We start from the raw sequence: 26490 nt of genomic DNA on the forward strand, positions 1-26490 counted from the left end.
GTTCATGTGTGTACGGATAAAATTAAGGTTTGAATGAGGTAAAATTACAAAGAATGTTATATATCTGAAGCTAACAATTCTATTATGTGTTATGATGGGTTAATTGGTTGAAGAAGTGTTTTCACTTGCGGTGAATAAGATGTGATTCAGTTACTAAATTTGAATGAATGGTTAAAATGAATTGAGAATGAATGAACTTGTGGATGGACCTTTAATTATTAATTTTTATGGGTCTAGTTAAAATAAATTCAAGTGCATAATGGCATTCTCATTTGAACTCAAACTCTTTAGGCACCTCATCTAAAAATGTAGAAAACTCAAGTATAATAAGATAAAAATCTCCATAATACTATTTTTGAAATTTTCAAATTCTGACATTCCTAACTACTACGAGTATGTAATAAAGTTTAATAATCATAATAGGTAATATAACTAATAACTTATTGTTAGATGATAAATTAAACATAAATAATAATAATTCATTCAATGTGCATGTGAAAATAATTGAAACTTTGCAAACAACACGATTGAACCCTCACTTGAGAAAGTTCACATTGTGCACCATAAAATTGAATCATACAAATTTAAAAAAATCAAGTCAACAAGATGTTAAATTAATTACCGATATAATGGGTAATCGCGAAATGATACTAGTATACTCATATCCACCTATACTAATATACTCATATTCACCTATATGTACTAGGAATAGTTCGAAGAACTTGATTTTAAAACTCTGAGAATCCGTTTATAACTCCTACCCATATTCTTATAGATTTTACTCGTCAGTACCCATAATTCCAGGTTTTTCTTATCATCACTATTTCTTTCTCATAAATCACAACTGTCCTACTATCATTATATTATGATTATCATCATCCAACCAAGTACAACTTGGCAAAATTCTATAGGCTCCAAATCCATCACAATTTCCAAACACGATACTAAATTAATACCATTGCCATACAATGCCACGTGTGTTACACGTGTCAAGAAGTTGGACACGTGCTCATCATACATATCCCATGAAATATCATAAATAGAACATGCATTGCAATTCAAACCTAGTCACAAACAAAAAAGTAATATCAATATCCCAAAATAGAAAGTTTCTGTTATAGTTAGTGGAATCAATTACTACAACTTGTGTAGAAGAAAAATGGCATCACAAGATCAGAGTTATAAGATTGGTGAGACCAAAGGACGAACTGAGGTAGTAACAACTAGCAAATATTATTTATTTTACTTCTTACATTTTATTTAATTTTTAAATTTTCATGCAACCTTATGCATGCATGACCCATCATTATGATTTATGCAAATTTTAATTATGCTAATATTTCATCTAATTAATAAGTATAAAGTGTATGTTTTTAGCATATCTAACTCTATATTAGATGTTGAATTCAATTGTAGAAGTAAAAATGTTCATTTCATGAGTTTAGTTTTGTTGAGACAAATTCTCACACCTACTTTAACCATTAGTTTCTCTTGAAAATACAATCTGTTCTTATTGATACATGTGTTTTTTCTATCATTATAAAATGTTCTCTTTCATAAAGAGGTTAATTAAGAGATAAATACTTCAAAAATACAAGAGAAAATATAATTTTCAATAATGCATTATCCTTTTAATTACAATAAAATTACATTTTTGTCATTAAAATAAATGAAGAAATATGCAATTGCCACTTTATTAATAGAGAGGATCATTGTATTGTTTGATCAGGAAAAGACCAACCAGATGTTGGCCAATCTAGGTGAGAAGGCCCAAGCTGCAAAGGACAAGGCCCAACAAACAGCCCAAGCTGCAAAGGACAAGGCCCAACAAACAACCCAAGCAACAAAGGAGAAGACCCAAGAAGGTGCTGGTGCAACTAGAGGAGTGGCCTCTGGGCTGGGCCAGTCCTTAAAGGAATCAGCCCAAGCTGCAAAGGACAAAACCCAGCAAACAACCCAAGCTGCAAAGGACAAGGCCCAAGAAAGTGCCCAAGCTGCAAAGGACAAGGCCCAAGAAAGTGCCCAAGCTGCAAAGGACAAGGCCCAAGAAAGTGCCCAAGCTGCAAAGGACAAGGCCCAAGAAAGTGCCCAAGCTGCAAAGGACAAGACCCAAGAGAATAGTGGTGCAGCTAGAGATAGGGCCTCACAAATGGGTCAGTCCACAAAGGAATCAGCCCAAGCTGGAAAGGACAACACAAGTGGGTTCCTTCAACAAGCAGGGGAAAAGGTGATGGGTGTGGCCCAAGGTGCTACTGAGGCTGTGAAAAATACCCTTGGAATAGGACAAAATGATGAGGATAAGGACCACTACCCTAACCACAACCCTAGAGATTATTAGTCAATGTCTTTCTTTCAATGAATATGTAGACTGTGTTTCTTGAATATGGTTCAAACAATATGCTTTTTTCAATAAGTTGTGACCCTCCATTTTATATATAAATGGTGGAGGGAATGGAGTTTTACTATTATTATTATCTTGTGTGTACTTTACTTTCTATTGATAACTATGTTGCAATGTCATAACTTTCTTTTGGTCATACAATTCAATTTTCATACTTTGGTGTTTGTGTTTTTCTGATGTGCATTCATAAGAGGTGTATTCAGCATACTTGCAATCCAAGCAATGCAATTATTTCAAATATTCAAATACTAATTCTAATATTATTTAGTGGACTAACAAGACATTGTTCTAATGGTGTAAGGTTCTACTAGATTTTAATAATGACTAAAATGTCAAAAGTTTGATTTTTGGGAGCGACACTTGTTAGGAGGGGTAGTCAAATACTCCAAAAATGATTTATTATTTACTCATACAAAGAGGATATATTAACAGTACCAAAAAATATGATCTAGTAAATCTACTTTTTATAAATAATTAGTTGTTTAATCAAGATATATTCAAGTTTATTGGAAGTCACTATGTTAATTATTCAAGGAAATGACTATTGTTAAAGGTTATTTGAATTGTTGATTTTCTCGATTAAGTTGGAGAATTAAATTTCGCAACCGCATCGGACCACATTTGAGTTCCCATGATGCCACATAGACTACATACAATTCAAATATTTTTTAATTAAAAAATAATTCATACTGCAGCGGTCGTAATCCATATCACAGTAGTTGTACTACAATTACAATAACCACGATCATGACTACAATCATAACCGTGCAATTTAAAACTATGACCCTACTGTAACATAGTCATCGCCTTATAACCAAAACAAACAAGTTCTTGCTTCTTTTTCTTATCCTTATTGGATTTTTTTTGTAAATCTATATTATCCGCAACTCAACGGTTCCAATGAGCACAATTACAATAATCATAACCATGATTGCATCTACAATTTAAAACACTAAACACAAGCATGCTCTATAACCAAAACAAACAAGTTCCTCCTTCCTTTTCTTACCCCAAATGGATTCCTTGCAAGTGTATATTTCTGAACATGTAAATGGACCAAAATCCAAATAGATCTAAACACTTATGCAATACACTAGCAATATTTATAAATAGAGAGATTGAGAGAGAACAAAGAAGTCTTATTCAAGTCAATTTTAGGCATAAGGGTGTAGTAATTAATTTTGTTCCTCATATAGTGCATAAGAGAATATGAACAATTTGCTTTGTCTACTAGGAATATAATGAAATAAAATGTAAATGTATGTGTAGTCCTTCTCATCTAAAGGCTCAACATGCCTTATCTATCATCTTTGTTCATACCTATAACTTCTTAACAAAATCTACTTGCCACAACAAGTTCAAAGCTCAAGAATATATCTTATATTTTTCAACACTCTACAGTTTATAATGCAACATATGGCTAAGAAAACTACCATAGAATCATAAACAAATAATTACCCTTCTGCTACTCTACTTGAACTTTTCACCAAAATGAAGAATCAAACTTAAAACCAAGAATGCAATACCAATAATTTCCCTGCAAAATCTCCTTCTCATTACTCTCAATTCTCTTCTGAATGTTGGTTTGATGATGCATGCATTTTGGACATTGATTACTTTGTCAAGACCCTATCAGGAATCAAGGCGAAAGGCGTTCGCGCCGATTTGATTGGCTCCATAATCACACACTATGCCTCAAAAATGCTCCATGATTTGTCTGCTAATGACACTGCTGAAAAGGGTCTTACACAATTTGAAGAATCACCTAAGAGTCTCACATCTTCATGGATGAAGAAAAGGTTCTTTGTAAAAAAACCTTAGTAGAAGTTCTTCCCCCAGAGAAGGATTCAATCCCATGCAACTTCCTTCTAAGGCATCTAAGAAAAGCCAATATGGTTGGTATCGGAGCAATCACGGAACCTCGCATTAGTTTCATGAGTCTTTTATACCTATAAGTTCTTTCACTCCTTCTTGCATATCCAATGTGAAACTTAACACTTGAACTTTCCATCCGCTTCCCATTAAGTCTATCATGTCCTAGCCGAACCATTGACTTTAATATCACTTCTTCAATCAGACTGCGATCGGGGAGCCTTCGGCCACCGGAGAGATCCATGGGTTCCATTTCTACTAGGGTGTGGGGTGTGAAGAGTCACAAGAGAGATACTACATCTTGAACCAAAACCTCAAGTTTTTTATACTTATAAACTTTTTCACTCCTCCCCGTTTATCCAATGTGAGACTTCACACTTGAATAACAGTTGATTTGGTGTTGATGGAACTTATAAAGAAGAGCTTGAGAAGAGGATTTCATGGTAGCTAGACCATGCTTCATTTTTTTGGTTTCCCACAGGTATCCTCGCACTAGAGGCAATCATGTCCGAGCAGGGAACATCTACAGGTATATGGGGCTAACTCTCTCAGCATGTAATTTTTTCATCTACAAGATTCGAACTCGAAACCTTGCTTAAGGGAAATCAAGCATGTACCACTTGAATCAACACTCGTTAGACCATATTTCATCGAAAGAGTTTGGTATGCCATCTTTTAGACACATTTGTGGAACACTTTTAGATGTTGAACTTGTTGTTAGGTTGGTTAAGAGGTTTCTGAGTTTGGATAGTGAAGGAGCTAAGAGTGAGTGGTGCTGCTTTGTTATTAGTAATATTTTTTTATTAGGTATTTCCTCATAAGTGTATTTTGTTTAAAAGTGTACAAATTAAACTATTAAATAGTGAATGGTTTGGATCATTTTATTTAATTAGTGAATTTTAATCAGAATTTTGTTTATTTTTTTTTTTACACTTTATATTGTATATTCTTTTTTATTAAGTTCTATATCAAACCCATCATATTCTTAATGATCCTGGGTTAAAAGACATAAACCTCATATTGAACAACAGTTTGAGTTTAAAATTGTTAATGGATATTATTAAGGGCTTTTATATATATATATATATATATATATATATATATATTTTAGTATATTAAATAAATAATAAAATATACAACATGAAAAATGAACATCTTTTTATTTTTGTTGACAACTTGTCATTTTTAAATTAGGTATATTAATAAGGTGTTGACCTAGTGATATAAAGCTTCATTAGATTTCTATGTATTATATTAAGTTAAAACTTTAATATTTGTAAGCGACACTTGTTATTCTTCATAATTGCATCTTAAACTTTATCGGTTGGTGAAATTGATCCCTCTACAAATATATTGTTAAATTATTAGTAGGTCAAGAAGGAAATCATTACAATCAAACTTCATGTTGTAACAATGCATCAATGTATGTTTTTAGAGTTGATATCTAGAGGTTCAACATCAAAATATAAAAAAAAAATTGAGAAGAATATAATAAGTAAAATTGAGAGTTGAAAATGACTAGTGCAATAGTATTGGTATGTATATATAAAATGAAATTAAATATAACAATCTAATAGTCGAATATAAAATGAAATTCATGATAAAAAAATTTGTTGCTATTAATTTCAATTTTATTTTTATGCATGGACCAACTTTATCAATAATTAAAATTTAAGAGCTAATTAAGAAGAAAAAATAGTTCATAATAATTAATTGTAAAAGACATTAAGTTTAGGGTGTTTTTATAGAGTTTCCCTAACACTAATTACTTACCATTATTTGGTAAAAAAATACATTTGTTTATAAAAAATCTTAATTTGAGTTTAAATTTGTTAATTGATATTATGAATTGCTTCTAAATATATACACACTGAAAAATAATGTAATCAAAACTATAAATTTAATATATACTTTTTTCTTAACAAATTACATAACCCGATTTTCGTATATTAAATAAACAATAAAATATAAAACATCAAAAAGGACAATCTTTTCTTTGCCAACTTGTTATTTTTAAATTAGGTTTACTAATTGAATAATGTTGATCTAGTGGGTTAAGATCTAGACATATCAAAATGGGTCGGGTATATTGGATCAGTTCGCCAAAGTCCGAAAAGGTATAGGGCATCGGTATTGAATTTCAAGCGTTTTACTTAAATTGCGTTTTTTAGTCTCATTTCATCATACCACAATAAATTTGGGCCGAGTCTGACTTACTTGTTCTCATTCGGATCATTATAAAAAATTTGGTATATGAATAAGAATCTGGATAGTTTAGTTGATTGGTTAACCATATATTTTCTTATCTACTGAGCACTAATTCCTCCACTCTTTGGCTTTTCCCTTCTCAATGTAGGCAATATTTTTTCAATACAACAAGTTATCAAACCTAATTTTTAGTGTTATTTTTATATGAATTTCAAACATTGTAGGACAAAATGAGAACAAAGGAAATAATAGTGAATAAAATAATATGAAATATAAAGATGAAAGCAAACAATGCATGACCAAATGTGTAAAAGGAAACACCATAAGGCAAAATGAAAGCAAATACTATACGACAAGCTAAAAGGAAGATACCTTAGCAGAAATACTTTTCAGCATAATACAATATTTAACAAAATTAATTTTTTTTATATTTTCAATTTTGTATTAAAAGCTCACTCCCATTATTATCCGGATCGACCCGCCATGATTCACAACTCCCTTTTGATGAATTTGAGCTATAATTTAAGAGACATAAAATCTAATTAGACTTTTTAGTGTAAACCAAAAATAAGGTTACTAATTAGATCGTTAAGTATAAGTATTATAACAAAAATAATGGAGAAAAAATACCCTTCTTCATTAAAAAAAATCAGTAAATTTACATAAAAGATTTAACGGATAAAAAATAGTTAAATGTAGTACATATCCTTACTAAAGACATAAATGTGAGTATCATATGTCGTCAATTATGTCTTATTTTCTGTCATAAGTCTAACATATTTTGGCGTATGAATAAAAAAAACAAAAAAATTATATTTTGATTAGCGTAGGACATAAAATGGGACACAATTTGAAACAGGTGATTCCATCATCGGACACAAATGTTGTAGATAAGATAGAAGACTTGTTCTCTCTCTCTACCGTCCTCTAATTCTCTCACTACCTTCATCTTTACCTTTAAACTTCATGCTCCATAAACTTCAATGGCTTCCTTTCCTAAATTCTCTCAAATTCATTCCAAAAATGACACCAATCTTATTCTTCCAACTTCAACCAATTCAAAGGTCAAAACTTTCACTTTTTCCCATAACTTTCAAGCACTTCAATCCCAACCCCATTTCAGAAAATGCACACAAGCTTTGGTTTCAAATTCTGTTACCAATAACCCCATTACTAGCCAAAACCCAAATTCTGATATTTGTCAACTATGCCTTGTTGGGAACCTAGAAAGTGCAATGAGTTACTTAAATTCAATGCAAACCCATCAAATTTTGGTTCATGAAGATGCTTATATTGCTTTATTAAGGTTATGTGAGTGGAAGAGGGCAAGGAAAGAAGGGTCTCAAGTTTACTCTTTTATTTCAAATTCTATGACCCTTTTGACTCTTCAACTTGGGAATGTTCTTTTGAGCATGTTTGTGAGGTTTGGGAATTTGATTGATGCATGGTATGTGTTTGGTAAAATGGAAGAGAGAAACTTGTTTTCTTGGAATGTTTTGATTGGTGGGTATGCTAAAGCTGGATTTTTTGATGAGGCTTTGAATCTTTATCATAGAATGTTGTGGATTAGTGTGAGGCCTGATGTTTATACTTTTCCTTGTGTTTTGAGGACTTGTGGTGGCATGTCTGATTTTTTGAGGGGAAGAGAAGTTCATGTGCATGTTCTAAGATATGGGTATGAATCTGATGTTGATGTGGTTAATGCATTGATAACAATGTATGTGAAATGCGGGTATGTTGATACTGCTAGGTTGGTGTTTGATAAAATGCCTTATAGGGATAGGATTTCTTGGAATGCCATGATTTCTGGGTATTTTGAAAATGGAAAGTGTTTAGAGGGACTGAGATTGTTTTTTATGATGCTTGAATGTCCCGTTGATCCAGATTTGATGACCATGACGAGTGTGATTACGGCATGTGAGACTCTGGGTGATAAGAAACTAGGCAAGGAGATTCATGGTTATGTTCTCAGGACTGAGTTTTGGAGAGAACCTTCTGTATATAATTCATTGATTCAGATGTATTCATCAGTTGGACTTATCGATGAAGCTGAAAAGGTTTTCTCTAGAACTGAAAACAGAGATGTGGTGTCATGGACTGCAATGATATCAGGTTATGAGAATAGTTCACTGCCTCAGAAAGCGTTGGAGACGTATAAAATGATGGAAGTGGAAGGTGTCATGCCCGATGAAATCACCATAGCAAGTGTACTAGGTGCTTGTTCTTGTTTAGGCCGTTTAGATATGGGGACGGACCTTCACGAGATCGCCAAACAGAGAGGGCTTATCTCCGATGTTATGGTCGCAAACACCCTCATTGACATGTATACTAAGTGTAAACGCATTGACAAGGCGTTAGAAGTTTTCCACTCTACTTCCAACAAGAATATCATATCTTGGGCATCTATCATCTTTGGTCTTAGGATCAATAACCGGAGTTTTGAAGCTTTGTTGTCTTTCAGGGAGATGATGCTTCAACTAAAGCCAAACTCGGTTACTCTAGTTTCCGTCTTATCTGCATGTGGTAGAATAGGAGCTATGACATGTGGAAAAGAGATCCATGCCTATGCGTTGAGAACTGGAGTAAGTCTTGATGGCTTTATGCCGAATGCAATTTTGGACATGTATGTAAGGTGTGGAAGAATGGAATATGCATGGAAACAATTTTTCTCAGGTGATCAAAATGTTGCCGCGTGGAACATTTTGCTAACAGGATATGCCGAGCGTGGGAAAGGAGCGCTTGCTATTGAGCTTTTTCAGAAAATGCTAGAGTCAAATATTTATCCCGATCAGATCACATTCATCTCCATATTATGTGCTTGCAGCAGATCCGGTATGGTAGCAGAAGGCTTAGACTTTTTTAACAACATGAAATATAAATACTCCATTACACCTAATCTGAAGCATTATGCATGTGTGGTCGATTTACTGGGTCGTGCTGGGAAATTGGAGGATGCTTATGAATTCATACAGAACATGCCGATGAAACCAGATCCAGCAGTTTGGGGAGCTTTATTAAATGCCTGCAGGATTCACCATCATATTGAGCTTGGGGAACTTGCTGCAGAGAATATCTTTCGAGATGACACAACAAGTGTTGGATATTACATTCTTCTTTCTAATCTATATGCTGATATCCATAAATGGGACAAAGTTGCCGAAGTAAGAAAAATGATGAGGCAGAATGGGCTAATAGTTGATCCGGGATGCAGCTGGGTAGAAGTAAAAGGCACAGTTCATGCTTTTCTCAGTGATGATAACCTTCACCCTCAAATAAAGGAACTGAATGCAGTTTTGGAGCGATTTTATGAGAAGATGAAGGAAGATGGCATTGGAGGGCCGGAGAGTGATGATATGGACATAATGGAAGCTTCTAAGGCCGATATATTTTGTGGACACAGTGAGAGACAGGCCATTGCCTTTGGTCTTCTTAATACTGCCCCCGGGACGCCTATTTGGGTGACAAAGAATCTGTATATGTGCCAAAGTTGTCACAACACTGTCAAGTTCATTTCGAAGGAAGTTCGCAGAGAGATTTCGGTAAGGGATACTGAACATTTTCACCATTTCAAGGGAGGCATCTGTTCTTGCATGGACGAAGGTTATTTGAATCGGTCTGTTTAGCAAGAAAACTGTAAGATATGTAGCATCATATTAAAAAGTTAGAATGTTAGAAATTACAACCCATACCTAGCATGCTATACAGAAAAAGAACAGTATGTGTTTCATCTGTTGCTTGTGGTCATAGGTTATTTGTTGTCTTGCTATTTGGGTTGTATCAGTTTTGAACAAAATGTTATATATATCAGTTTGGATTGGTTTGGTTGATCTCTTGAGAAAATACTGCATTTTGGTTTAAACTTTTGTACCTGTAATTTAGAGGGTCATAAGTTCAAATCTTTAAAACAGTCTCTCCGATTGTGGGGTAAGGTTGCGTACATCTACCCTCCCCAAACCCTACTAAGTGAGAGTGTCATGCATTAGGCCGCTCCTTTTTTGTACCTGTAATTTATGTCTCTAATAAAGCTTGTCTAGTAATGTTGGTCCTTGTTATGTTTTAAAAGTAAATTATTTTCAGGCATGGTTCACATAGTGATGATTAAGAACACCCTCTACTATTTAAGCCTTATGATCACTTTGATTTCCTTAACTATTATTACAGTAAAGAAAGCCAACAAGATCAATTTGATCTAACCACTTTTTGTGGTGTTAATTGATTTGTGTTTGATTATATACCATAATAATGATAATGTTGTGTGTTTATCAAAAAAATTATTGGTATATGTGAGATGTTCCAATTGAATTGAAAGGCTTACATACTTATATTATTTGCTCATCTTGATCAATCTTTCAATGATATTGTTAATATATAAATTATCTGAATGGTATGTTTCGCAAAATATTAGTGTCTTATGGTTAATATATCAAGTTATCTTTGTAAACCAACGAAGGATGAACCAAATATATAGCATCTAAACAAATTTCATTGGACCTTATCAGTAAAGTTGTTATTCAGCATTCACTATTCTTACCTTTTTTTCACACTAAAATGCAAATAACTAAAATTGGCAGAACAAATGATTGTGAGAGTTTCCTACACTAGTGTACTAAAAAGAAAATGTCAGTTGCAAAAAATTACATTTTAGTCCTCTTTATTCAAATGGGGTCATATCTTGTAAACAGGTTCAATTCCAAGGAGATAAAAGCATTTTCTCATCACAGTTGCAGTTGCTTCACACAGCAACAGTCTACTAGTTTCCTCAGATGACCCAATAACCTGCCCAGGGCAACAACCTGGAATTAGATCATAGCTTGAATCAAAACATTTTGCATGCCTCGTCGCTATGAATACAAAGGGCCAATAAAATCGTTGATCCATATCACAGCGATTCGATAAAATTTTACATTGGCTGTAGACTATTTAACACAACATTCACCTTTTAACTGGACCTAGAACTGACTACGTATAGCATCAAGCACACATAAGCGTGTGCACACACGGGCGCATGCATAAGTAGTTAAGGTTTTAATAGTATACCTGACAATTAGAATAAAACTTTTTGGTGAAGATATCTGACAAATTATAGAGGTAATCACACAAAGTGTTGGGCAATAAATTGGTGCAAGCCTCCTCAACAACCTGAAAAGTAAAAAGTTACAAAACATATATGAGCGCAAGTATAACAACAACAAACCAAGCCTTTTTTCTTACTAGGTGGAGTCTGATATATGGATCGAACGTCATAATGTTCCATCATAAATCATGTTATAAGTTATTTGCACCAGCTGGGAATCGAACATGGGTGGAAGTATGTTTTGAATTATTTATTATATGCAGGAAAGGTCTGGAACTCAAAAACAGTATATATGTTCTTCATTATTCATGTGCCCTACCTCAGAAAATTGTACCAAATGAAGCCCCAATGCACGTTCACCTTCATGATCCAACACTATTTTCCCATTCTGTCACAATATGTTGATAAACATAAACATATTATACAAAAATGATTATATGAAATATTAGTTTTTTACGATAAAACAAGTTCAAAATATAAAACATTCAATAAACTGGTAAGTCATGAAGGTGAACGTCGGCGCAACAGTAAGGATGTTGCTTAGTTGTCAACAGGTTACAGGTTCAAATCATGGAAACAATGTCCCTGCTTGCAGGGGTAAGGCCGCGTATAACTATCCTTACTCGATCTTGTTAAGTGGGAGCCTCGTACAATGTGTCGCCCCTTCTAATAAACTAGTAAGCCATTAACCCGGGAAGAAAAATAACTTACTTTCTTTAATTCTTCTATGTCTTTACCAGATTTCCTGATAATGGAACAGATTCTAGCATGTGCATAGAGCAAATAAACAGCAGTATTGCCCTGTGTTTCACAACAAGCTTAGAAAGGTAAGACATAAATAACTTCAAATCAGTAAATTTTGTTACGTATGAAAAAGAGTTTAACAATCGCTAACACAAGTTTCATAAGGGATCATATATTCTTTCCCAAGATGTGTACTACTTCATGTATCCTTTCATTTTCATTGATCAAAAAGTATAAAGTTAATATATATTTAATTCATGTTTTACTTTTCTGACCAATGAGAAACGAGTGGTACAAACTTCGGGATAACAGGTGTTGTTCCAACTTTGTCAGGGGGAAAGTGACATGGTCTATAAGGAATGGCCTTTAAATCTACTAGCTTCTTTCCTACAACTAGTATACACTCCAAATTTGTATATAGCACCTTATCATTCAGCATCTGATCAAAATTGAATGTGTAATTTGATAATCTGTTGTTCTTCAAGTCAGCATACCTATAAACACAGATTAAATACAGAACATAAGGGGATACAAAGCCTAGTCATTTAGCATTCCTATCTTAGGCATAAGATAAATGTTTTGTCAAGTCAAGGCAAAACCATAAGGAGAACCATAAGTTAGAAAAACCAATCTTCCTAAGTGTGGAACAGAAATAAAACATCAGGTTGGGCATTTACGATAACAACCAAGTCTATTCCACTAGGTGGATGCAGCTACATGGATCAAACAGCATCATGATGCTCTATCATAAATCAAGTCCATCGATAAAACAAACAACATGCATATGTATGCTTCATGCTATACATAGCTTAGCTGGTCCTAAGCCTGGATAAAAGGTGAAGATTGTGTTAGGCAGTCGACAGCCAACGTAAAACTTTGTCGAATCTCTATGATAGGTTGGACATTTAGCAGGAAAAATCACAACAAAAAAAAGGCAACAACCTAGCAACCCACATGCTTTACTTTTCTTGTGATTTATTCTATTTATCAGTTAGCATATAACACATATAATAAAAAACTTCAAAGTGAAAATTAGTATATATTAACATAACTTTGCGTGTTTCTACAGATAAAAAAGGATTAGGATATTTCTTTTAAAAAAGAGAATTTCATGCATTAGCTCAAAATTTAAAGTGCATAATATACAACAATGTTAAATATTCAGTCAACAAGAATTTTCTAGCCAGTACAATATTTTGTCTCCACATTAATACAAGAAAATATGGCTACAAATAAGGAAACTAAAACATAGTATCACTTGACAGAATGTTCATTTCCACATAAAAATATGAAGTTTCCTGAGCGAAAGGAGCTTACTTAACAGCACCATAACCAACTGCCTGTGCCGTTTTCTCAACCTCCTCCTCGGGCCAATCTTTAGCAGCGTCTAGAAGAACATAGGATATGGAGGTTAACAGTCTGGAGCCTAAAGTCTCCGTAAATGGGATTAAAATAGGAACGTGCATTCATAGATTTTAATAAAGCACAAACTTAATGTTATGACTTATGAATGCTTGCATGCAGATAAGGAAGACATATTGATCACACTAGGCAACTGGTACTTACCACGTTCGAGAACAGCAGTTTTACTGCGACTCTTGGCTTCATCAAGTAAATCAACTAATCGAACAACATCGGTGTTGCGAGTCCTAAATCGTTTTCCATCTTCCCCAAGAACAAGACCAAAACCTACATGAGTTGCTTTTGGATACAAACTATCATCAGTTGGTAGCCAACCTACACGCCTGGCGACCTGAAATGAAAATCGAAGTGGATGTCGGACATTTTAACTCGTTAGAATATTGGCAGTAGACTAGCAATGTGTCATGATCAACGACTTTTCTTTTTATTGATATTGAAAGTTATATGAAATGATTGATAACTCAATACAACAGAGAAATGAAAAATTGAGAGAAAATAATTATTTAGGGACGTGATCTGCAAAACACGAACAAACAAGGTTCTAAAATATAGTTGCAATCACTGCATTTCGGATAACTGCAGAAAAATGTGGTTCCGGAGACTGCCAAAACTGCAATTGTGGTTGAAGACCGCAACTATTTACCTTCCAGACAAGTCAATAAACAAGGACAACATGCAACTGGAAAAAACATGTAGAAAGGGTACTTTGGATAATAAAATGAAGTAACCATACGATACCATGAAGATTATCACTTGAGATATACCTTAAAAAACATATCAAAGTGTTGCTGCTGCCCAAAATCTGTAACATATATAATCCACTCGGCTTTTTCTTCGTTTAGCCGATACCTACATGGCTCAAGTAGCACAGATAACAAAAACAGTATGTTTTCCTCGGTCAATTTATTTCCTGTTTAGTTCAAAAAGTAAAAAAAGTGGACAAGTAGAACTAGGTATCCGAAATTTCATATCAAAGGCGGGGTAAATAGATATCCGAAATAAGCAAATCTTGACATAACAATAGATTTAATCGCTCACGAGAGCCAGCAACTCTAGCAGGATTTTCAAAAATGAAAAATTATAAAAGGAAAGTTACCAGAGTGCCACTAGATCAGTTGAAGCATAGTTGTAGCCACCATCGCTCTTCATGACAATAAGTGGTATATTTACACCGTCAACAAATATCACACGAGCACCTTCGCTTTCTTCAATCAGTCCTTTACTGTCTACTTCTTCCAAAACCTTAGGGATATATGGATTATAGAAGCTCTCTCCCTGTGACCAAATATAGTATCACTCAGTACAGTGTAAAAAATGTCAGAAATACTGATTTTAAGTATAAAAAACTGTAATCACTGGAACATAATTTCGATATATCATATGCACGTAATGACATGAATGATAGTCATCTCATAAACATTGTGCTTTCATCAGCAACATTAATAATCTTCACTGGAAATGCTAAAGTCAAGCAATCTTAGTGTTCATATATAATGCATGTGGGGGGTATAAGTTCGAAAATCCATCTTGGAGATACGAAAAGTAGACATCATAGTTACCGACCAGAATTGATAACAAAGGAAAATAAAACCTTTACCTTTTCCTCCAATTTAATTCCTAGGCGTTCATAGACCCGGCAGAATTCAGTCCTACTAATTTCACAGATTTGTTTCCATGCCTTGTGATACCTGTCTTCTCCACCCTGAAAACAAAATCAGAATTAGTGCATAAACTTTAAAACAAAATTTTGAAGATCTCAGGAATAGAAAGGGCGGCCCAGTGTACGAGGCTCCCACTTAGTGGAGTCTGGGGAGGGCAGATGTACGCAGCCTTACCTCCTCAGGAATAGACAAACGGGAAAAATCTTTGGGTATAATCTACCTGCAGCCGGACCACAGCCTGTTGTGCCCTCTGCTTAAATTCAGCATCACCATCAAATCTCAATTTTGAGGCCTTATAGAATGCCTAGAAATGCACCAGCTCATCGGTTTCAGAATCAAACATAATAATTTACATTTCCAGTGAAATAAAAGTGCTTCATCATAAAAAATACAGTGACAATTTACGCCACAAAAGAATGTGTGACAAAAACCGTAAAGAGAAACTAAACTGAAAACTGACAACTAAACTGAATATTATCCTTCAATGCCTATTGACAAAGAGAAAAACTAACAATCAAACATAACCAAACAGCTATGCCTGACTTCACTCAACTTTTTAAACTAAAAAAGTTACAATAGAAGGATAGAACTTATTTCAAACAAAAGAAAAACGGGAGAAAAATGAACTACTTGCAGCACTACATGCTGAGTATATTCATGGACCCGGAGGGTCGCATGTCACGGCTGGGGTGTTACATGTGGAAATAGAGGCTTATATTTCCTAGCTAGGTTGAATATCACTTATATCAAATTAACTTTGACATAACTTCTAATGCATAGTTTCTACTTTCAAGCATGAAATTAATTAAATAAGAATGGGCATGCAGTGAATGAACTTTAGACAAACTTTCTCAGATCTGGATGAAGAAATATCAACAGAACAATGTATGATTAAACACATAAATAAGAATAACCGGTCTAAATTCATTTTAATATATTTTCGTACCTGAAGATCTCCGATAGCTGCTTCGTTAACTTCTTCTGGGTTTGGAAATTTTTCAAAGAGAAATTCAATCAGCATCCCGAACTGCAAAACAAATGCATGGACAATAAGCCATATGGCACCGGTACAAAAATGACAATTTTCCTAATGGATATCCCTGTGACAATTCAATGAGCTTTCGTAATTTAGTGACTGGTTGAAATAATTCAAAATCAGAACTATTTTCCGTAGAGAGAAACTAACATTTTCAGACAACAACTGTTTAAGGTTACAAGACTAAAAAAGAATAGCAGAGAACATGCATTATACCTTCATCCAACTGGGAGGAATGTAATATATTTCGGAAAAGCAATTTATTATATCAGTCAAATTCGCTGTCTCGGTTAAATGCTAAATTGCTAATGAACATAAGCTTGTCAACTTAAATGAAAATTCCAAATGAACTACACAGAGTTATGAGGCATATGAATGATCTAGCTTTGACAGCATATACCAAAGTTTTAGTCACAAGGAATGAGATAAACCGTTTAACATTAGACTACACATGCACTATTATCAATTTCATAGCAGAAAAGTAAAAGAACTTCTGAAGTTAAGATCTACCTGTGTTCCCCAGTCGCCAACATGATTTCGGCGGAGAACTTCCACATGCGAAAATTCAAGCATACGGGCTAATGTGTCCCCGATAATGGTAGATCTCAGGTTACCGACATGCATTTCCTTTGCTATATTAGGTGAGGAAAAATCAACCACAGCCGTTTTGAGGGGAAGTAATGGTGCCCATGTATCAATACCATCAATTAGCATCCTCAGTAAGATCTGCATTGAGATGTTTTCTGTTAAGTACTAACAGAGTCGTTGAATAAGGTCAACAATCCAAACAAGGGGAAACCCTAAACTTTTAGTACATCTGTAACACCCCAGCCATGACATACAACCCTTGGGGCCTATACTGAGCGTATCACCCTCAAGCTTAAATACTTCTGCAGTATTTTATTCCCCCTAAAGGGAGCCTCCGTGACTCAAACCTATGACCTCAGGGACTAATAGTCATTGTTTTCAATGAGTCGTTACCACTAAGCTACTTCGTGTATCGAACTCATGACCTCAGTGTGACTAATAGTCATTGTTTTCAATAAGTCGCTAGCACTAAGCTATTGTAGCTTACTAATAACGACTCATTGTAAACAATGACTATTAGTCCCTAAAGTCATGGCTTTGAATCACAAAGGCTCCTTTTAAGAGGAATAAAATATTGCAGAGGTATTTAAGCTTGAGAGTGACACGCTCAGTATATTCATGGGTTTGGAGGTCACATGTCATGGTTGGGGTGCTACAACAGCAATGAACAAGGTCTATATTATCTCTAATTTAAAATTAGAAGGTATAAAATACAATAACCTGTGCTATCCAATCCTTCGATAAGACTACATTCACAAATCCTGGATCAGCTACAGAACATGATTCCATCATTTCTGATGGAGGAAGATTTTTCATGATGGCCTGCACAAACGAAATGATACTCGTTATTATCATTCGACACCGAGAGCATAGAAGCAGGTAAGTAAACTAAAGTAAGAAAACTACCCTTAATTCATTAAACCTGTCCAATAGCTTGGGGACCCTTAAATCCTGTGTGCTTCCCTTTTATCTTAGACCATAGAACCATTGCATTATTACTTCACCACCAAGAGAGAAAAAACTCTATAGTTAACTTCAAAAGGATCATGAAGTAACTAGTTTGTAAATATGCACACTTGCAATCTTTTGCTAATACACAATACAATTACAGCTTTACATTCACATACCATTGGTAATCACCGAATTTCCCACCAGATTTGTCGCTGCAGGAATCGACTATCGGCACTAAATCTGGCTCGCCAGGTACTGTTTTCCTAAGAGATGTCTCAAATAGCTGCACCAATCGCCTTTTGAGGCTGCTAACATTATCTTTACCCTGGAATCCAAATATGCAAGCTAAGATCATTACCATCTTATTATAAAAAAACAAAATCAACTTAAGATGTTAACTATTGATACTAACTCATCTTCTTCAAATTGAAACTCAATTAACTTACCACAGACATGGTGGATATGAATTGTGTCTTAGTTACTGTTAAAGCAGCAAAACTTCTAGATGCAACCTTCTTAAGCAAATCTGTCTATACTACTACAATAACAACAATAACATTCAAAGAAAAGTCTCATGTTAGTGATACAAGAGCAATATTGAATACCAACAAAGTGTTGAGCCAGTTGTGTAAGGTCCTACTGGATTCATAGGATGACTAGAATGTCAAAGGTTCGAAGCTATTATTACATTTGTAGGGAGAGGTAATCACGCACCCCGAAAAAAATTTGTTTCTTACACATAGACTAACGAAATACCATTGGTTAAACCAAAAATAGCAATATTGAATGAGAAAAAACAACAAGAAAGAAAGTGAAACAATAATCATAAGAACAACATTCATAACTTGTAAGTTGTCTACTTTGTAACACATAATACAAGATACCCTTTTAAAAGTAATAACCAAAAAAGGAAACTTTATTGGTAATAAAACAACAAGTTAGTTAAAACCCAACATGGAAATTCATGAATTCATGGACTTTCTTTAAGAATGGAAATGGAAGAAGAGAGGGTAATGGGTTTTATCAAAATTCAACCTTGCTCAGGCGCGTAAGCACCACGACCCAACCTTGGTGAGGTGTTGAAGAAGAGGAAGAAGGGTGGCACTACCCATAAAGCAAGCTTCTATATTGTTATAGTATGCTTATTTTAATATTAAATATATTTACCTTATACTTTTCAATGTTAATATATAAAACATTTATGAACAAGGACTTGATTTGTAGATATCCAATACTACCAAAAAGATAAGAGTTTAATTTTTGTGAAAAATATTTGTTGGCATTGGAAGAGACAGTTATACACCGAAAGAGTTAGTTTTTTACTCATATACAATCACCATGTTTTTTTTTTAGTTTATAAACTACTTTAAGGTCAAATAAACTTGTTTAATGGTAGTCAGTGTGAATTGTGATCGTTTAAAAATTATATTTAAATTAAAATTTTAATTATTTTTTGATTAATCACAATTAGTGACATATAGAGTAATTAGTGACGTATAGAGTAATTAGCAAAAGATATGAGCACATATATTCTCCCAAAAATTATACCAATTTATGTTTACTTCATATGATTGATTGAATATATATATATTAACTGTTTTTATCTAAGCATATCAAGCCACATATTTATTGCAATGGCATAAGCTACATGGTGATGATCAAAAGAGAAATCAAAAGAAGCTCCTCATAGTAAAAGATTTTTTTTCAAAGTTCCTAATTTTTATATTTTTCTCATAAAAAAAGGTACACAATATTTTAGTAGAGTTTGTGAGTTGAGATGTTTGGCCCAGCCTTTCTTTTTTAAGTAGGAGAGAAGCTGAAAATAAGTTGGGTCAAATAATATCTAAGATAGAAGTTAAAAATGTCATTATTTTTAATGATTTTTTTGGGATGAAAGGGATAATATCATTGGGATAGTGCTTTGGCATATAAATGATCAACACTCAGGAATATCAAGAACAAAAATGCCTTCATAAATGACATTTCTAATATATGGAAATATGGAGGAGAACCCATTGAGATGAGGAGATACCTTTCTAAAAACTTTTTGTATATTGCATATTCATTCTTGGTAAAATTACTTTTATTACATGATAGAGTAACAATTGAGTTATTCCTTGTAACTAATGAAATCCTTTAGTAGGGATTTATTAACTTAACTTACATCTTGCCCGGAGGTATAAAATAAGTTCTATCACCATATCATGTTTTTTTTTAAAATAACCACATAAACTGTAACATATAATAGAATAACTTTTTAAGGAAAATTAGTTAGTAAAAACATTTACAATATGATATCTACATATTATCGGTGTAAAGTTATATATAGTCACTACATTAATCATCATTGATTTGAGTTCCTCTTGAGAAAAGTTAATGATAATTAAATATGAATAGTAATGCAGTTACATTATATAAAATTTTGGTACACATTACAAGTTGTGTCATCAAATGTGATTAGTGAGAAAAATAGTTAATTATTAGTTTTTAATTTAAATATAATTTTTTCATCCAATGACAAACTAATGAATAACAATTGTGCTCCCTAAAATTCATACAATATCAGCTCATATATTTCTTTCTCAAACATTTATAGTGCATACAAAAAAATGCATAAGATTGTCACCGAGTCAGATGTCAAATTCCATTAACAAAAAGGGCAGTTTTTAAACAAGTAATCATTCCCCCAAAGGTTGAAAAAATAAGACCATAAACATATTATATAGGCTTGATCTTGAAGTGAAGTGAAATAAGAGAGAAGACAAAGCACTTCAAATCCTGCATGCATATAAATTGATAATAAGAATATAAACAAAGGCATTATCTGCACAAAAAACAAATATGGCAATCTTCAAAACAATTAATGTAAGTAAAACATAAGAATTTTTTAACCAACAAGGGATTGGTCTAGTTGTGTAAAGTTCCACTAGATCCTTGGAATGAACAAAAGGTTAAGCGTTCGATTCCTGGGAGCGATACTTATTGGGAGGAACAACGACGCACCCCTAAAATGATTAGTTTCTTACTCAATAGTGATGGAATACGCTTAGTAGTACAATAAAAAAACATCAGAATTTTGAAAACACAAGTGAAAGAAAATAATAACATACCAAGAAGGATACATGAATCACTATCTCTAAAGCATGATGAAAAAGTCAAAGAAAACAGAATAACAAAGGAATTTTCAAGTGCTAATTAATTTGGCATAAGAATTAAGAAAATACAACTTGTACATGAACTATATTGGTGATACTTAGAGGTTTCTACTTTCTAGATCTCATCAAGGCAGGTATTCCAGTTCAATTTTCAAGCAATATTGGTTCTCATTTGGTCTTTAGCTTGATCTGGTACATTCCCTCTAGGCATAAGATAGCTATACAAACTCTTACTTAGTGGGATCTGGGGATAATAGATGTACGCAGCCGACTCCTACCAGCGGAGAGGCTATTTCAAGGATTTGAACTCATGACCTCATGGTCACTAAGCAAAAAACTTACAATCAAGCTTGCCCTCTAGATATATGGATCAAATTATGTAATAATATTTGATCGTAAGACATGACTATAACATATCATTTGAAACTAAATTCTTCCAAATAGTTTAACCTATAGTTTTAACAACAACATTCCCCCACCCGATGGAGTCCGCAGAATTTCTCCTAAATGACTAAGGTACTTTGACTTTCAAATTGTGGGTTACAGAGTGGGTAGCAATCTCCTCTTTCTTGAGGGATTCATATGGAATGTAACATAAATCTTTTGATTTAACCTAAAACCATTGTTTAAGTAACTTCGCACCAAAGAAACATCCTCTCTTTGACATACAAATAAATCCAAACTTAGTACACATACCCTATGACACAAACCAAACTTCATGTTATGATCAAATACAACATTTCAGACTGATTTACGGTTATCTAATTTCCCAATCAAGAACTACTAGATAACAATTGTTTGCTCCATTGTTCACAAGAATTTCAAAGTTTTATGGATTTAAGAAACACGATAAAGCAATGTGCAACCACTCTCAGAGCATCAAAACACAATTATACAGTATTTACGGTATATGATTCAATTATGCTACAGCCAAATCAAATAAGAAGGGCATTTTATTAAATGATGAATCCATGTCCTAATAAACATTTTCGATGAACCAAGCATGCTAATGGCGTGTTGACTAATTTGAGATTGGACAACAAAGAAACTTTTATTTTGGATTATAGTGAGTGGGCTATTAGTAAGACTTACAAATTTGAGTCTAACTTTTTAATGAGTCAACTATTTCAATTTTGCGAAAATAATAATTCATTGGAGTATGCCATGCAATTTCATCCCACAGTTCATAACAAAGGAATCATGTGAGTGATACCTAGGCTGTTTTACCTTTTTCTAAGTCAAGTATGTCCATTTAATTTTAATGCTTTACATAGCTTCTACAGTTAGAGACAAACTTCAAATTACATAATGCCCATGATTTAACCTAAAACCACTGTTTCAAGTAAACATCAAAGAAACAACCTTGGTTTGGCTTCCTTTGCTTTAAAGATGACTTAGAACCAACTACATGTAAAATCTTACGACAAAAACAAACTTCAAGCCATGACCAAATACAGCATTACCGATCAATTCATGATAATGTAGCTGAATCCAAGAACCACTGAAAAACAGGTGCCATACTTCAATCTAAGAAAGCCGGAGAATAAGGATAAAACAAGGTATGTAGAAAGCTGGCATTGTCAAATGTTTTCAGTTCCAATTAGAGATAAACTAAAAAGTTAATGATGACAAAAAAGCAAAACAATAATGAATTCCGTTTTATATTTATTACCACTGTGAACAGGATACCGATTGTTACTCAAAAACAAATCAGTTTACTTGTTATATGTTAGACTCATAGAATATTCAGATGCATCGAAGTTATCAATCCATCAATTGTATGCTACAAATTTAGAAGGGACCATTGTTTTCAAGGAGAATGAAGATGCATAGAAAATTAAAAGGAGATAATCTCTTTAACATAGAATTATACTTTTTTCCAGCAATATTTGATGTAAATGATAAACTGAAAGCAGCATAGAAGTGTGAAAGCATCCTATCCTATGAAACTTCTATAAAGTAGAAAAGTCAAGCAAAGGAATATGAATAACAATCATATTCTAGGAATTCCTCATGCAACTGTAATATACCTTCTGAAAGATTTATCAAAAACAGAATCCATAGAAAGCATTTATGAATGAGCTTACCTGAACAAGATAGTAAAAGATGCGAAGACCTTCAGGATCAGCACTATTTTGAACATCCATAAGAGATCCAATCTTTGATGTTGTGAAGGAGATGTGTTCGTTCCCCATGACAATCTCAAGTTCCTGTCGTCCAACTCGATCAGGTTCTGGCCAGTTGTTATCGTCTTCCTTCATAATCTGAACAAAGACAGACAGCGATTAATGAGAAAGCAGAATAAAACAGATAACAGCCATTCAGAAATAGGATGAAATATTCAACAAAGGAACTATTCAAGTCTTGTATTTATGAACAAACACGGCACCATTAAATCAAATAACAAGTTTAGCCCTTCATTGTATGCAGCATAAAAATCCTAGAAGCGGCGCTTAGATAGCATTTAGTAGATGTGTCAAAACAGGACAAAACAAAACATGTGGGTTCTATTGTTCTATGTTTTGTGTACTTTACAAGTAGAACAAAAACAGGATATGAGACTAGAAAGTATAACATTTTCATTGCACTGAAAATGGTAAGTCAAAGAGTACATAACAAATATCTCATACTGTTGTGTTCCATTCATGTGCCAAACAAACACAATCTTAGACTGCAAAAAGTTGTTGAATAACAAGGTTCTTGTCAATTTTGCATGCTTCTAGTCCTATACTTGGGCTTATCCTAACATATGCTATATTTAAATGTTTCTCAATAGTTATTACTATAAAACATATGTAAGTTTTTCAATTGTGAAATGCTACTTACATTCCTCATTTTAGTCATTTACGGGCTATTTTGAAGAACTGGAGGAGAGGTTACTCGTGGGCTTATGACAAGAACTTCCGAAAGTAAACATATGAAAATTGCTTACAAAATACCTCAAACTTTCCCGTAAACTCTTTTCAGTTTAATTCAAGCTAGTAAAAATAAACTCTTTTTAGCTTATCTTCAAACAAAAAAAAAACACTAGCTGCATAAGGGTTTAGTTTTTCTAATTATTATTTCAATAAAAATAGCCACACACTGCACAATGCTCCACCTAGTGGACTCATCGGAGAATAGACATACACAACCTTACCACATAAATGAAAACGTCATTTCGCAATTTGAAATCATGACCTTAAGGTTACATTGGCGCAATAGCATGGTTGTTTGGCACATGACCGGGAGGTTATTGGTTTAAATCCTGGAGACAGTCTCTCGTGTGTAACCGGAAGGTCATGGGTTCGAATACGGGAGACAGTCTCTTCAATTGCAAGGATAAGACAAGACTACTTAAATCTCTGGAGGCCGGATCCCACTAAATGAGAGTCTCGTAAATTAAGCCGATAAATGACATATACGAAAATTATTAGTAATAGTACCTCGCTTTGGGAAATAATACGACGGCATTCGCGAAGAACAGCAGGAGTAAGGTAAACTTCTTTGCGAATAATGGTATCGTTTTTGTAATTAGAATTGTTAGCGTAACGAAGCTTCCCATCAGATCTGAATTCGAATTCCAAGAATTCATGTCCGAATTTCCCTTTGTGACCAACATAGTATCTCAGATAAAATTCTCCATTCTCATCTTCCGCACTCGCCATTTTTCTCTTCTCCCTCGACCCTTTCAACAATTAGGGTTAGGGTTAGAACAATTATGGGAAAGAGTATTTTAATAAAAAGGATATGTAATATAAAACTAGATAAAATTAGTTACATATTGTAATGTTATATTTTTGGTTTTTTAGTAATTCGAAAGGTATATCTTACCTATGACTAAAAAATTAATCAATTATTTTAACAAGTATTGTTTCTATAAATCTAATCATTATTCTTTTAGTTTTTCCGAAATTTAGCATATCTCACATAGATCAACGCTTTGTTGGTATTATATTTTTAATTTGCATTTAGATAATTAATTTATCAATTATACCAAATTAATTTATCAATAATTATTATTTATGATAGTAAGCTTATTTAAGTTATTCATAAAAAATATTTATATATATATATATATGCTATAAAATAAAGTTTTCAAATTTAGTTGAGTTTAAATTAATTGAGAAAATTTGAGAAAATTTAAAGAGTAAAATTGAGAAATAAATTATTTAAAACCCTAAAAATTTATGAAAAGATACTTCGAGTAACTTTCTAAAAGTTATTTTTCAAAAGTAACCAAATCTTTTTAATTTTTATCATCAGATGTTTTTACTCGTGTCACAACCCGATCCTCGAGAGATCGTGGATTAAACAATTTAGTATGCACGAATAATTTACTAGTATATTTTTAAACTTCGGGAGCAACAGTCTAGCTCTATGTCCTTTCTTGATTTTTTATTTCTTCTTCTTTCTCATTTTTTTCGTATAGTTTTCACATTTTTTGTATAACTAAGGATATCCCTAAATCCTTTTCGGGTTGCATTAATATTTCTTATAACTTTTATGAATAGAAGCTTTGACCTAATAAGATACATAAGAATTAAGTGTGATCCTTACAACATAATAACTACCTAGTTTCAGTTTTGTAGAGCATTTTTGCCTTTTTGATAGCCTTTCAATTTACCCATTTTTTTGGTACATCAAAAATAGAGAACAAAAAGAAACTACAGCATAAGGAGAAAGATACATCTATAGGATGGACATCGCTCCTCTATATGGATGGCAAAAATATATGTCATGTGGGTACCCGCTAAAATATCTGTAATGGGTATCACAAAAATAACTTATAGGTGAGAACGAATATCATGATACCCACCTCACGGATACCTGCATATTCATAAATTTATTTTTTAATAAAATAATTATATATATTACATTTTTATTATTATTTTATAATTATATATTATTTATTTTTTTATTGCTTTATAAGGAATTTTAGTGATTGAAATATATGATAGATTTAATATGTCTATAAATTTTATTATTAATGTAATAATTATATTATATGTATTAATTATTATAAAAAAATATAAATATATACTGAAATTTAAAATCTGTTAGGTACCGGCAAATACCTGCTACCCCTTGCGGGTACCGTAAATAGTGCATGTATGGATATGGGAAAACACTACTAGTGCCCATTTCGCTCTATTGCCATCCTTATTCCTATAGGTGGAGAATCTCAGATTCTCAAGTCCACATGAAGGCCCAAACTAAGTTTACACATGTAATCCGCCATCATATTTCTCTCTCTATAGATATGTTGAAACCGAACTTTCCAATTCCTCCTAAGCAACCCATGTTATGAACTACTCGAGAAATATGATCTATGTGAATTTGCACCTTATCATAAATGAGATGAATTGCTTCAAGGTAGTCACTCTCCAAAGTAACTT

General features: G+C 33.3%; 4 protein-coding genes across 10 annotated transcripts; 2 read left to right on the forward strand and 2 right to left on the reverse strand.

The window, feature by feature from the left end:
- LOC109356032 (late embryogenesis abundant protein 1-like) lies at window positions 1073-2485 on the forward strand. 5 transcript variants are annotated; one of them, XM_019599357.1, is made up of 3 exons: window positions 1073-1213; window positions 1730-2074; window positions 2108-2485. In XM_019599357.1, the coding sequence occupies exons 1-3, from the start codon at window positions 1160-1162 to the stop codon at window positions 2336-2338; spliced, it is 630 nt and encodes a 209-aa protein (XP_019454902.1). In that variant the 5' UTR covers window positions 1073-1159; the 3' UTR covers window positions 2339-2485. The 5 variants fall into 5 exon arrangements, with proteins under 5 accessions (XP_019454902.1, XP_019454904.1, XP_019454903.1 ...); XM_019599359.1 differs by having other exon boundaries at window positions 1730-2041; XM_019599358.1 differs by having other exon boundaries at window positions 1730-1975; window positions 2042-2485.
- Window positions 7363-10316, forward strand: LOC109357254 (pentatricopeptide repeat-containing protein At1g15510, chloroplastic). The gene has a single exon (XM_019601076.1). It carries the CDS (start codon window positions 7465-7467, stop codon window positions 10102-10104), a length of 2640 nt encoding a protein of 879 aa, XP_019456621.1. The 5' UTR covers window positions 7363-7464; the 3' UTR covers window positions 10105-10316.
- Window positions 10943-19083, reverse strand: LOC109356536 (arginine--tRNA ligase, chloroplastic/mitochondrial-like). 3 transcript variants are annotated; one of them, XM_019599899.1, is made up of 18 exons: window positions 19025-19083; window positions 18404-18487; window positions 18134-18282; window positions 17929-18004; window positions 17727-17828; window positions 16929-17144; window positions 16329-16409; window positions 15603-15686; window positions 15319-15423; window positions 14818-14996; window positions 14486-14570; window positions 13866-14052; window positions 13617-13686; window positions 12724-12793; window positions 12267-12356; window positions 11875-11943; window positions 11519-11620; window positions 10943-11257 (listed from the first exon to the last, which is right to left on the reverse strand). In XM_019599899.1, exons 1-18 carry the CDS (start codon window positions 19067-19069, stop codon window positions 11147-11149), a joined length of 1905 nt encoding a protein of 634 aa, XP_019455444.1. In that variant the 5' UTR covers window positions 19070-19083; the 3' UTR covers window positions 10943-11146. The 3 variants fall into 3 exon arrangements, with proteins under 3 accessions (XP_019455444.1, XP_019455446.1, XP_019455445.1); XM_019599901.1 differs by lacking the exons at window positions 18404-18487; window positions 19025-19083 and having other exon boundaries at window positions 10944-11257; window positions 17929-17976; window positions 18134-18241; XM_019599900.1 differs by lacking the exons at window positions 18404-18487; window positions 19025-19083 and having other exon boundaries at window positions 10944-11257; window positions 17929-18040; window positions 18134-18215.
- On the reverse strand, window positions 20554-24841 carry LOC109356539 (protein mago nashi homolog). The gene is made up of 3 exons (XM_019599905.1): window positions 24538-24841; window positions 23200-23376; window positions 20554-20735 (listed from the first exon to the last, which is right to left on the reverse strand). Exons 1-3 carry the CDS (start codon window positions 24757-24759, stop codon window positions 20676-20678), a joined length of 459 nt encoding a protein of 152 aa, XP_019455450.1. The 5' UTR covers window positions 24760-24841; the 3' UTR covers window positions 20554-20675.

This window comes from Lupinus angustifolius, chromosome LG09 (genome assembly GCF_001865875.1).
Source record: "Lupinus angustifolius cultivar Tanjil chromosome LG09, LupAngTanjil_v1.0, whole genome shotgun sequence".
Taxonomy (NCBI): domain Eukaryota; kingdom Viridiplantae; phylum Streptophyta; class Magnoliopsida; order Fabales; family Fabaceae; genus Lupinus; species Lupinus angustifolius.

Coding starts and splice junctions, on each gene's coding strand:
- LOC109356536 (XM_019599899.1), bottom strand. CDS start 19,069: ATGGGTAGTGCCACCCTTCTTCCTCTTCTTCAACACCTCACCAAG. Junction 18,283..18,403: donor TCATATCCACCATGTCTGTG/GTAAGTTAATTG, acceptor TTTGGATTCCAG/GGTAAAGATAATGTTAGCAG. Junction 15,424..15,602: donor AGGCTGTGGTCCGGCTGCAG/GTAGATTATACC, acceptor TTTTGTTTTCAG/GGTGGAGAAGACAGGTATCA.
- LOC109357254 (XM_019601076.1), top strand. CDS start 7,465: ATGGCTTCCTTTCCTAAATTCTCTCAAATTCATTCCAAAAATGACACC.
- LOC109356032 (XM_019599355.1), top strand. CDS start 1,160: ATGGCATCACAAGATCAGAGTTATAAGATTGGTGAGACCAAAGGACGA. Junction 1,214..1,729: donor AGACCAAAGGACGAACTGAG/GTAGTAACAACT, acceptor TTGTTTGATCAG/GAAAAGACCAACCAGATGTT.
- LOC109356539 (XM_019599905.1), bottom strand. CDS start 24,759: ATGGCGAGTGCGGAAGATGAGAATGGAGAATTTTATCTGAGATACTAT. Junction 23,377..24,537: donor GTATTATTTCCCAAAGCGAG/GTACTATTACTA, acceptor GTCTTTGTTCAG/ATTATGAAGGAAGACGATAA. Junction 20,736..23,199: donor TCTTTTACTATCTTGTTCAG/GTAAGCTCATTC, acceptor ATATGCATGCAG/GATTTGAAGTGCTTTGTCTT.